At 47.0% G+C, this 12,591-nt stretch overlaps 1 protein-coding gene across 9 annotated transcripts in view; it reads left to right on the top strand.

The window, feature by feature from the left end:
* CEP112 (centrosomal protein 112) overlaps nucleotides 1-12,591 on the top strand; it is a 323,150-nt gene that overhangs the window by 240,240 nt on the left and 70,319 nt on the right. For 8 of the 9 annotated variants that reach the window (XM_088829417.1, XM_055408774.2, XM_055408772.2 and 5 more), the window contains one exon: nucleotides 12,042-12,104. The exons of the other annotated variant lie outside the window; for it this stretch is intronic. In XM_088829417.1, coding sequence (XP_088685543.1) covers nucleotides 12,042-12,104 — 63 coding nt within the window. The remainder of the gene's footprint in view (nucleotides 1-12,041; nucleotides 12,105-12,591) is intronic. 9 annotated transcript variants of the gene reach the window in all.

The raw sequence follows: 12,591 nt of genomic DNA, 5'->3' as shown, positions 1-12,591 counted from the left end.
TTCTATTGATGTCTTTTTCTCTAGTGAATCTAGATTTACACTAGGACAGTAATAAATCAGTCTGGCATTAGATGTAGACAGATCACACCCCGAAACTGATACGAGGATTCAGACTTCCCCATTCCAAATGGGGTCAGGGTAACATGTGGGTGGGATACAGATACGACGGCCTGCGATGCTGATTTTGGTCTGAAAGGAAATAAAAGGCCAGTTGGTGAGCAGGTGCATTGGGTGGTCCCCAAGGTGGGGTCAGGCTAAGATGGGCAGCTTGGTGGTGACACCGCAGAGGCCTCGCTGGGGAAAACGGAACAGTTTGAAGAACTCATCCTCTGTAATGGGGGTGGGGGGCTTCCACAGAAAGCATTCTGTAGATTCTATCTTTGGGCCCCGAGAACTTCTTAGGCTTTTTCCTGTGTCCTCTGATAGTGTCGTGATGCTTCATAAGCCCAAGGTGCCCAGGTTGGAACCACTGTTTTAGACCATCACTGTGAAAAGCCCAAAGCAAATACAGTTTTCAGAGAATAGCCTGAGCCATATGTTTACTGCAACTTCTGTGCAAAGAGTCGCAGGAGCTGAGACTGGAGAGGTGAAGCCTGCAGAGTGGCTGGGCATTGGGATCATCCCTGCAGTTCATGTAGAACACCAGGAGGTGCATGTAGGCCAGACAGAAAAAGGTAGAAAGAGTAGGAGAGACTGGTGAAAAGGCTGGTATAAAATCCAGGGGAGGAAGGGTGAAGACCTGGAAGTGAAAATCAAGTCAAGGGTGAGAGAAGAGGGTTCTGGGAAACTCTTGTGTTTCTGACTTGGGGGACTCAGTGACGGAGCGGTTAACAAGCTGAGGCGGAGCAGACTCAGGGGAGGTGACATGACCGAGGTTAGCTGGGATGTTGACTCAGTACCCATGAGACAGCTCAGAAAGGGGGCTACCCTGTGGCTGGGCTGAGTCTGGATGTGGGTGCAAGGGACAGAGCAGTAGAAAGAGAGGGTCGGAACTCACTCCAACAAAAAGGGGACTTAACGCTCTAAGCATGGACTTTAAAAAGAGGGCTTAGCTAGGGAAGAGCAGATGGCATGGGGCAGTTCTCATTTAAAATCAGCAGAGACCAATAAGCAGTTACCAGAGAGGCGCCTGAAGAATCAAAAGGAGATAGTGTCATGGATGCCAAGGGAGGCAGACAGTTTAGTAAAAAGTGAGTAAGTTCAGTTCAGTCGCTCAGTCGTGTCTGACTCTGCGACCCCATGGACCACAGCACGTCAAGCCTCCCTGTCCATCACAAACTCCCGGAGTTTGCTCAAACTCATGTCCATTGAGTCCGTGATGCCATCCAACCATCTCATCCTCTGTCATCCCCTTCTCCCGCCTTCAGTCTTTCTCAGCATCAGGGTCTTTTCCAATGAGTCAGCTCTTCACATTAGATAGCCAAAGTATTGGAGTTTCAGCTTCAGCATCAGTCCTTCCAATGAATATTCAAGGTTGATTTCCTTTAGGATGGACTGGTTGGATCTCCTTGTAGTCCAAGGGACTCTCAAGAGTCTTCTCCAATACCAGAGTTCAAAAGCATCAATTCTTTGGTGCTCAGCTTTCTTCATAGTCCAACTCTGACATCCATACATGACTACTGGAAAAACCATAGCTTTGACTAGATGGACCTTTGTCGGCAAAGTCATGTCTCTGCTTTTTAATATGCTGTCTAGGTTGGTCATAACTTCTCTTCCAAGGAGCAAGCGTCTTTTTATTTCATGGCTGCAGTCACCATCTGCAGTGATTTGAGCCAAAAAAAATAAAGTCTGTCACTGTTTCCATCGTTTCCCCATCTATTTGCCATGAATTGATGGGGCCAGATGCCACGATCTTAGTTTTCTGAATGTTGAGCTTTAAGCCAACTTTTTCAGTCTCCTCTTTTACTTCCATCAAGGGGCTTTTTAGTTCTTCTTCCCTTTCTGCCATAAGGGTAGCATCATCTGCATATCTAAGGTTATTGATATTTCTCCCGGCAAACTTGATTCCAGCTTGTGCTTCATCCAGCCCAGCGTTTCTCATGATGTACTCTGCATATAAGTTAAATGAGCAGGGTGACAATATACAGCCTTGAGGTACTCCTTTTCCTATTTGGAACCAGTCTGTTGTTCCATGTCCAGTTCTAACTGTTGCTTCCTGACCTGCACACAGATTTCTCAAGAGGCAGATCAGGGGTCTGGTATTCCCATCTGTTTAAGAATTTTCCAGAGTTTGTTGTAGTGCAGTAAAATCAAAATTTGATCCTTTTGGAAGACTAGAAAACACAGACTTTCTGGAAGACTAATTGGAAAAATAAGGAGAAGACACACATACACAAGAGAGGAATTGAGGACTCAGGCTGGAGATCCAGAAAAGACTGAAAGATGTTGAGAGTTAATGAGCAACTGTATGCCAGTAACATTAAAAATCTCCACCGTTCATCAGCTGGCAGGGAGATAAACAAGTGTGGCACATCCACACAATGGAGTGCTGTGTGACTGATGCCACAGCAGAAGCGTGCTGAGAGAAGCAGAGCAGACACAGGAGGCCTCTGTGGTGAGGCCCCACTCACACGCCGTGTCCTCGGTGGGAAAATCCAGAGACAGAAATCAGTGGTTGCCAGTGGCTTCCGGGGAGGATATGACCATGAGTAGGTGTGGGGTTTCTTTCTGAGGTGATGGAAATGTCCTGGAATCTAGTGGTGGTGATCGAGATACAGCTGTATGAATACACTAAGAAATACTGACTTGTGCAGATTAAAGTATGAACTTCATGAAAGGTGAATTAATTATATATTACTAAAGCTGTTGAAGCGGAAACTCCAGTACTTTGGCCACTGGATGCGAAGAGCTGACTCATTTGAAAAGACGCTGGTGCTGGGAAAGATTGAGGGCAGGAGGAGAAGGGGACGACAGAGGATGAGATGGTTGGATGGCATCACAGACTCAATGGACATGGGTTTGGGTGAACTCCGGGAGTTGGTGATGGACAGGGAGGCCTGGCGTGCTGCGGTCCATGGGGTCGCAAAGAGTCGGACACGACTGAGCGACTGAACTGAAATGAACTGAAAGCTATTATTAAAAATAGGAAATTGACAGTGCCAAGTGTGGTTGAAAGTATGGAACAAAAAGCGTGCATACACTGTGGTGAGAAAACAAAATGTCGGTGGCATTATCCTGTAGAGATGAACATTTGATTTATGAACTGTCAGTGCAGCTCATTAGCATGTGCCCCAGAAATTCATAAATACACACCAGAAGACGTGCACTGGACTGTCCACAGCAGCACAGCTCGTGGAGGAGGAAACTGGGAAAGGTCAAGTGCCCCTTAACAGGTGAATTAGAATAGACGAAGGCCGTGAAAATGAAGAAAACGCAGCTGCAAATGAAACGCCGAGAATGAGTCCTGGGAGCAGTGTTGTGTGAGGGACCATGTGTTTCGGGAAATTACGTGGAGAGCGGTTGTCTGTATAACGATTAAAAAGATAGTAAAGCTAAGCGATAAGTTAGAGGTACTTACACAGGTGATGTTTTCTAAGTCAGGCAGTAAATAACATCCCAGAGTTGCTGAGTCTCAGGAGCGAGGAGACTCAGTGGGCCAGGAGGACGCGCTGGCGTCTGCAGTGCGGGATGTGAAGTTGTGTGGTCATTTCCGGAGGGTTCTTTATCGTGTTTCGTAAACACACAAAATATTGTGCCCTGTATGTGTCCGTTATTATAAACGTTGATGAAAGTCATTAGCAATGTCAAAAGCCACAGAGTGCCCCAGACCTGGGGACAGTTCAGAAAGAAAATCGCTTGCTTAGTGAAGAATCAGAGGCAAGCAGTTATTTTTATTTACTTGAAGTGGAAGAACGAGGCAGAGTGAGGAGAGTTGGCTCAGTGGTAGAGAACCCGCCTGCCAATGCGGGAGACACAGGTTCGATCCCTGGTCTGGGAAGATCCCCTGGAGGAGGGCACGGCAACCCACTCCCGTGTCCTTGCCTGGAGACTCCCATGGACAGAGGAGCCTGGGGGCCACAGTGCGTGGGGTCTCCAAGAGTCGGACACATGCTCGGAGAGTCGCCCACAAAAGCCTAATTCAGGAGCTGCGCTTCCGCACCCGGCGCTGCGGGTCTGCAGGCGCGGCGGCCGCGCGGCCGGCTCAGCCTGAGCCCTCGGGCTGCCGGCTCCTCCGCCCGCTCGCTCTTGCTTCGCCTGCGGCTCTCCTGCTGCTCCGTGAAGAGCCGGTCTTGGCCCCTCTGCTCACTTGCTGCCCGGAGCGCCCGCCGCACCTGCGGGGCTCAGCCTCAGTCCAGTTCAACCTCTGATTATAAAATCGTGGCCGGGGAAGGCAGACGATCTGCCCGTGCTCACACCACCCACGTTGGTTCAGCGTCAGTTGAACTGTTGAGCAGCACGCCCCGCCGCGCACCGTTTGGCGGCTGTGGGCTCGTCAGTCAGAGCAGCGAAGATAAGGAAGGCCTCCGTGTGCAGACCAAACGGGAGCATGGCACCATACTCCTTGTTGCCAAATGCTTCAGATGTTATTTTCAGTGAATTGGTGTGGTAAACCCCTCAATACTGGCAACCCTGGAAAACTCCATAAAACTACCCAAGCGCTACGCCATTTTTAATAATAAAGATCTAATGACTAAATCTCAAGACTGCCCTCTCAGCACCTTTCTGAACTTCCAAATTATCTGTGAAAGGGACGAGAGCATTTGTTCAGTGTCGAGATTACTGCTTTATGTTGAACTTTCTGCAAACCTAATGTAGCAACTTCCTGTAAATACATTATTTTATAAATTTCCCACTAATATTCATTACAGTATACAAGTGAGGCAAAAAGTAGAAAATTTTCTGAAATAAGTAAAACATTAATGGGATCTATGAGTATGCCAAGTCAGGACATCTAACTCCTAGATTCAAAGCTTATTTGAAATAATTGGTTGCTTGACCGATAATTAGAATCGTTTTAACATGTTCTGATATCTGAAGTCACATATTTGAAATAGATCTTCTCCTGCTTCCTGAAAGTGCCAGGCCAATCACTGTACCACTCACATATAGATCTACTAAGTATATTTTAAATGTATATTGTGTATGCTGAAATTTGTTAAATACAGTAGTCATTTTCTTTAACATTTGTCAAATCATGCAACATTAGATTTTGGCATAAAGCATAACAGCGAAGACAAAAATATTATAGAAGGTAGAGAATCTTAAAAAAATTAATTGCCCCCATTTACATTTGGTCTTTGATGATAAATTCTTTTTTGCACATCAGAGAATAGCTGCTTTTTCCCTGGAGCAAAATAAAGTGTTGTTTCTCCTTAATTCTCTCAGAGTTTGTATTTCTGCCCAGGTATTAAATGCATTTCTATTTCTGTGGCCTGTGCTTCAGAGAGCTTCTTTGAGGGTGAGCTTTTGAAATTTGATTAGATCTTAATTCTTTAACTGTTTTCATAAGCTTGTTTCACAGTTTGCATTCTTATTCAATAATGGGAGGAAAACTCATGTAAATCTTCTGTGATCACTTATGGGTGTTAGCCACGTAAGCATGGACGTTGCAGTGGCGAGGAGGTGAGCCTCTTGAGTCACAGGGAGGGCAGAGAGCCAGCTGCCCCCATTACGCTTCAGGTCGTCTGTCACTGACCTGAAGACCAGTCATTTCAGCCCACAGTATTGGCCACAGTTACCAAATCAGTGTAGAGAATGCATCCAGTGTTCACTTGGCATATTCAAAATGGGGCCAGTTCAGGAATACGGGCATTTTGTCTGAGAATGGATCCACCAGTAGTTACTGAGGAAAATCAGTGGTGATATTGATCATGATATCACAGCCCTTTCCCAAAACTATCTAGTTTCTTCCTTCTTTAATAGAGAATATAGCTCCTCACCAAAAAGTTGGTACTGACAAAAATCACAACACTTCAGGCTCCTACTTACTAGGTTAAGGTTCTGGGTAAAGCAACAATATAAAATGACTTAAATCCGTTTTCTCGAAATGAATCAAAATTGAAGAATCACTAAGTATGACATTTGCAAATGTTTTGCAGTTTAGACCAGTTTGCCATTTTCTCAAGTTAGAATTTGCACATAACGATGGAAAGGAAGAAGGAGTCTTTAATTAAAGCGCCCTTTCTTACAATGATTGTCTCAAACTGAGAACATAACTGGGTCTCAGAGTAAGGTTCAGATGTTCTAGGTGCAATGGCAGGACCTGATCTCATTCATAGTAACTTCGTACAGAGACAGATGGTTATTAGACTCATCACGGTGATCATTTCATAACGTATGCAAATGTCAGGTCATTCTTCAGGACACTGAAGACTAACCAGATTTTATATGTCAACTCTACTTCAATTTAAAAAAAGAAAATCATCTTGTACTGCTAGATAGGGAACTCTGCTCAGTACTCTGTAATAATCTATACAGGAAAAGAATCTGAAAAAAGTAGATATACGTATATACAGCTAAATGTTAATAATGTACATACCTTTGCTAACCCAAAACTAACACAACATTGTAAATCAACTATAGACCAATATAAAATAAAAATGCTTAAAGTTAAAAAATATTTTCACTTTAAAAGCTTACCCAAAAATTATCTTATGTTAAAATTTCTTATCGACCACTCCCTAATAAAACTGAGCTGGAAATTCTAGGGAAAAAATTATAGGGGAAACAATGATTTCAGGAATACCCTGGTACATGCAAATATTTGTTGTTGTTGCTGTTTAATCAGTAAGTCGTGTGCGACTCTTTGCAACCCCATGAGCTCTAGTCCTCCAGGCTCCTCTGTCCATGGGATTCTCCAGGCAAGAATACTGGAGTGGGTTGTCATGTCCTCCTCCAGGGGATCTTGCTGACCCACGGATCAAACCCAGGTCTCCTGCATTGCAGGCGGATTCTTTACCGTTGAGCCACCAGGGAAGCACTTCCTCTGCTGTCTGTCAAAGATGTGACCAATTTCCAAGATCTTAATTGACGCTATCTGCATTTCATCTTCAGTTTTGAAGGATATTTTCACTAAATATGCAATTCTAGATTGACGGATTTTTTGCTTTCAGCACTTTAAAGATTCATTATGTTATCTTTTGACTAGTATAGTTTCAGATGAAAAATCGTTCCTCTTTTTCATGTATCCTTTTTCTGGGTGTTTTTAAGATTTTACCTTGATTTCAACTCTTGCGATTTGATTATGTGTCTGATTTGATTTTCATTGTCTGTATTGTTGTGGTTCATTGATCTTCTTCAATTTGTGGGATTATAGTTTTCTTCACATTGGAAATTTTTTCACAATTTTGTCTTTAAATATTTCCCCAGACCTTCTCCTGGTAAACAGTTTCACATATGTAAGTTGCTGTGACATAGTCTCAGAGGGTCATTAAGTTCAGTCTTTTGTCTCTCTGACGGTCATTTGGATACTCAAAATGCCTTTTCTTCATATCCAGTGATCTTCTGTAGTGCCAAATCTGTTATCCCACCAGTGAAACTTTCCCTTCAGATAATATGTTCCTGTGCTCCAGGCTGTTCAGTCCTTTCTTAGTTCTGTTTCTCTCTTCACTGTGTTCAAGTTTTTTTTAAATACTTGGGTCTGTTTTTAATTAGTATTTTTAAATCTTTGTCTACTAATTCCTCCATCTCTGTCACTTCTGGGTCTAAGTCTGTTGCCTGACTTCTCTCCTGCACACATATTCCTGCTCCTTCTTCTGTCTGGTTATCTTTGATGGTTTAGATCCAGTATCTGCCTTCTGGAGGAAGGCAGGGCGAGTGCTGGGCTTATCTCGCCAGTTTCCCCACCCTTCCCAGGGGCACCCTTCCCTGTGCTCCCCGCTCCCACGTCGCATCTGACAGCGGTGCTCCCCGCTCCCACGTCGCATCTGACAGCGGTGGGTCCTGCATCTCGCCCAGTTTCCTGGCTGTTTACACAGCAGGCTCTGTACAGCCCCAGGTTCTCTATCCCGGCCAAATGTAAAGTGTGAATTTTATTTATGCTTCCAAATTTATACCTTTATTTTGAAGTACAACACAGATTTTTCAAGTTGGAAAGTTCTGTAAATATATTAAATACAAGTATTTGTTATGAATTCTCTGAATATTTCTGTTGGCAGAGCAGTGCACAGTTACATATTAACATCTGGCACCAGTGGCCATAACCACACTCACAGTGTTTGACGAAGCATCAGGTGGATTCCTGCAAAGCTTATGAATAGAGAACACTGCACAGTAAACTGAGCTTTATGCTGCATTTCAAGATTCTGGGAAGCATCTTCTCTTTAATCCTAAAAACAAATATATTATTCAAAGATGTATGTATATTTGTAATGAAAGTTCTCTATATAAGATCTGAGCTTGCCTTGAATATGAGTATATTAGACGAGCGTCCTAATTTTCATCTCCTCGGGTCATGTTCTTGGAAATCATGAATGCCTGGACTTTCACCACTAATGATAGGAAATGAGAAAAAAAAAGGGGTGGGGGGTGGGGTATGAAGGACTCTTTTCGAATTAAGACAAAATATCCTGCAGGAAAAAGGTAGCAATTAAGATGATTAACCATCGACTCTTTTGAGAAAGTTACCTGGTGCTCCTTTCCAGGAGGGTTTGAAACCCAAGAGTTTGACGGGAAGCACAGAGAAAGGGGACGAACACCTTGGACTCTGGAGCAGAGGAGAGTGAGCTGAGGGCGCGGCCAGGAGCAGCAGAGGGAGCTGAGCGCTGGGGGCGGGAGGCCAGGCCCGGGGCCGGGAGGTCGACGGATGGCAGCGAGAGCAAAACCACTTTCTCGCTTCAGGGTTTTCCTCGCGTCTGTTGTTCTGCGTCTGTTCAGGTCACGCTGCAGATGATTGTTGGAAAATTGTGCTTCTAAATAGTAACCATAGCCATAAAAATAAGACTTAGATTAAAATAACTGACCCTAACCTTATTTTATGTATGGGAATAAAATGGACAATCAGTACATCCTGAGAATGAAATTATTCAGAAGTGTTTTAGAGGCAGTTTGCATCATCACTGAGCTGTAGAGTTTCAGCAGTGCTAAACTAGAGCTTTTCAGAGGAGTTCAGAAATCCAGGCGGTAAAGGCCTTGAAGGGCGATGCCTTCATTTTATCCCTTCAGTTGGTCTCATTAGTCCCCAGAGTATGGATTCTGCCCCCTGTGGCTCTGGCAAGTCCTGGAGGTGTTCTGCCCCCTGTGGCTCTGGCAAGTCCTGGAGGTGTTCATGTCTCACCAGCTGGCCTCACTTTAAAGCCAGCATTGTTGATTTCGAGTGGCCGGAATGCTTCCTGGATTCCTAGGGCTCAAACTGAGCCCTCTGCCTCTTCTCTGACTGGCTTCCTAGGTGACTGTTGACACCTGCCCGCACACCTGGAATCTCTCAGGAGCCTCCTCTGCCGTCGCTACAGAGGTCCCCAGGACCCTTTCCTTCTGCACCTCAAACTGGGGATGATGGACCTCACCCCCCACCCCGTCCTTTACTCGAGGACACGGCTCCGACCCCTCCACAGTCAGGCCTCCCCTCCTCCCACACACAACTGTGCTGTCCTCCTACGAAAAACAAACGAGCAGCAGCCCTGCAACCTCCAGCCCATCTCTCCGTTGTCTGGTAGCAGTCTGGACCCCTCGGCCCCGGCTCCTGGTGTCCCCTCATCTCCTGGGCTCCCTGGGGCACTGGGCCCACTCAGCTCGCATCTGGACCACCGGTCCCCCTCACACCCACCTTGACATTCTGGAAGTATTGATGAAAGCATCTTTAAATTAAAAAGTACTGGCCGAGACAGATGCACCTCGTGAGTTTTGCCGCAGCCTCAGTTTCATCGAGAGTGGTTTATCAATCATGGAGCCGCAGGGACTCTGAGTCCCTGGGAGAGCAGCCACTGTCAGGCCAGGCCCCTCTGGGGGCTCCAGGTGGGAGGGCCTCGAGGGAGCTGGGGAGCTTGTCATGAAGTGCAGGGCTGTGTAGTCAGCTCAGGTCCTGTAACAGACCCACATGGGCGCCTTGTCAGGAGCAGAAACGTACCCCCAGTGGCTGGGGGGGTGGAAGCCCACGGTGGGCGCCGGTAGGAGACCCCCGGACACATGCGCCTTCTCACTACAAATGCGTGTGGGGCCGGCGGGGCCTCTTCTTACTGGCTGATCCAGCTCCAGAGCCCGACCCTGCAACCCAGTGACCCCCAAAGATGCTGTGCGTGTGTATGTGTGTCTCTGTCTATCTCAGCGTGTCCGACTCTGTGCGACCACACAGACTGTGGCCCGCCAGGCTCCTCTGTCCGTGGGATTCTCCAGGCCAGAATACTGGAGTGGGTTGCTGTGCCCTCCTCCAGGGGATCTTCCCAACCCAGGGATGGAACCTTTGTCTCCTGCACTGCAGGCGGATTCTTCACCATCTGAGCCTCACTCCAAACACCATCACTTGGCGATGGTTTGCTCCCTGCAGAGATGGCAGGAGAGAGGAGACCAAGGGCTAAAATTAAAACGGAATTGTGCAAGAATCAACATCTTGAACGTCTCGGCGCCCTTCTGAAAACCTCGGTCACCGGGTGTACGCCTCCAGGCTGTAAACCCGAGGGCGCAGCGCTGGGCAGTCAGATGATGGCATGGGAGAGTCTGGGAGCCAGCGCGCACCCATCCCCAGGCCTGCCCGTTCCAGAGGGCCGCGCTTTAAATAAGAAAGAACACCAAAGGTGACCCAAAATGCAAGAAATTTCTAAGGTGAAAAACAGACCAAAACGGGCTGGCTCAGCAAGGAAACAGAGGGAACTAAGAAAAAGTACAGATGCTCCAGAGAGCAGAAAGAAAACGTGTGTGTGTGTGCACGAACACACAGACGTGTCCAGGTGTGTATGAAATTAATCCCCGGGGAGCAGTGGGACCCCGAGAGGCCCTGGGCCAGCGCTCCAGCTGGTGCAGGGCCTGCACCCCTGGGGGTCGGTCCCGGCTCCCTCATGCCCTGTGGGTGCCCTGGGGTGGGTTACTGAAACTTGCTGTACCTCAGCTGCCTGGGCCCTTATCAAAGGGGGGTGATGGTGCTGTTCAGAGGGCAACAACAGAACTCTTGGAAATATAAATAGCATGGCAGAATTTTTTAAAAATCCAAAGTTGATAAATCAGTACAAAATATTAATATCAAAAAGACAAGGTAATAGAAAATAGAAACGATAAGAAAAAGAGACGATAAACCTGAGACGTCTAGTCGTCAGAGCTGAAAGGCGGACGGAGAGAGGAGACGGAGGGAGGGAGGGTTGGGGAAGAAGAGAGGAAACAAGACCGTCGTGACCAAAGCCTGTTCTAGAGTGAGGGCCACAAGCCCAGACCACAGGGCCCGCGTGCTGCCTGCATGGTGCATGGGAGGGGAGGCCGGTGGCTTCACCACGACGCCCCCCTGCCACCGCCGGCTTGGGGGATAAAATGGAGATGCGAGGCTCCCAGAGACAGCAAAGCAGCTCACACACAGGCCCGGAGCTTGAGTGCAAAGGAGAGAACGCGGCTCTCAGGATGTGGGCTGGTTCCGGGAAGGCCACCCCTCTTCCTGGGCACAAACACAGTGCGATTTAGGTGCACTTGTCACTCCAGGAAAGGAGGGCAGGGCAGGGCGCAGATTTCAGCTCAGTGCCTCCGAGCCGCCCCTCCGCCTTGGTCAGGAGCATCTAGTTCTTTCATCTCTGAACTGGGGGAAGGGCATTAAATTTACCTCCCCGTCCTCCGCCCCACCCTCCTCCCCTGGTTTCCTCTTCCTCCTCTTTCCTGTCTCTTCCCTGCACCTCTGAGCCGGCACACTTCTGCTGGATCTATTTCTGTGTCTCCTTCTCCCTTTCTCCTTCCACAGAAGTCTGTGTTTGCCTAATAATTGGCAGGAGAGATCTTTTTTTTTTCTTTTGCTTTTTAAGTGATGAATAGTTGGCGTTAGATCAAAGGCAAGGCCTGTGGTTTTCTGGCTGCCCCAGAAGGGCGTTGCGGCTGGCGGCCGGCCCAGCGCCTGGTGACGGGCGTGTGCAGAGACGCCACGCTGACAGGTCACTGTGTGTGTGTGTGTGTGCTCCTGTCCGTGTGTTTTTCAGGCCAACAGCAGACTGAAGCAGATTGAGAAGGAATACACCCAGAAGCTGGCCAAGTCTTCTCAGGTAAGAACGTTAAACAAAACAGAGCAAAACCAAAGCAAACAAGAAAGAAACCTCAGCATAAAGGGGTTTGTACTTTACAGCTCAACACACTTCTTTTCAGTCTTTTTATGGATGAGTATAATATTTTGATAAGTATGTATATAAATAGAATAGGTTTTTAATATTTCAGTCTCAATTTTTAAAAATCAGGCAAATCGAACCATTTGAACCAACACACACAGCTAAGTCACGGCACACGTGTACTCAGATGTCGTAAAACCAGCCTGTGCACTTGGACAAGCCCAGGCCGAACCACGTTTCACAAGGGCAGGAGCTACACACCTACACTTGTGATAGAAATACTGGTGATACCATCTGCGCTCTTCTGCAGTGTTCCATTTTCTTCACCTAAATGCTGATTTCAAACTGTAGTGCCAGAGAAGACTCTTGAGAGTCCCTTGGACAGCATGGAGATCAAACCAGTCAGTCCTAAAGGAAACCAGTCCTG

Source organism: Moschus berezovskii, chromosome 20, assembly GCF_049115385.1.
Source record: "Moschus berezovskii isolate FMDL1 chromosome 20, NW_MosBer_1.0, whole genome shotgun sequence".
NCBI classification, from domain to species: Eukaryota; Metazoa; Chordata; class Mammalia; order Artiodactyla; family Moschidae; genus Moschus; species Moschus berezovskii.
The sequence above is the reverse complement of the archived record's forward strand: the minus strand, read 5'-3'. Positions and strand labels throughout refer to the sequence as shown.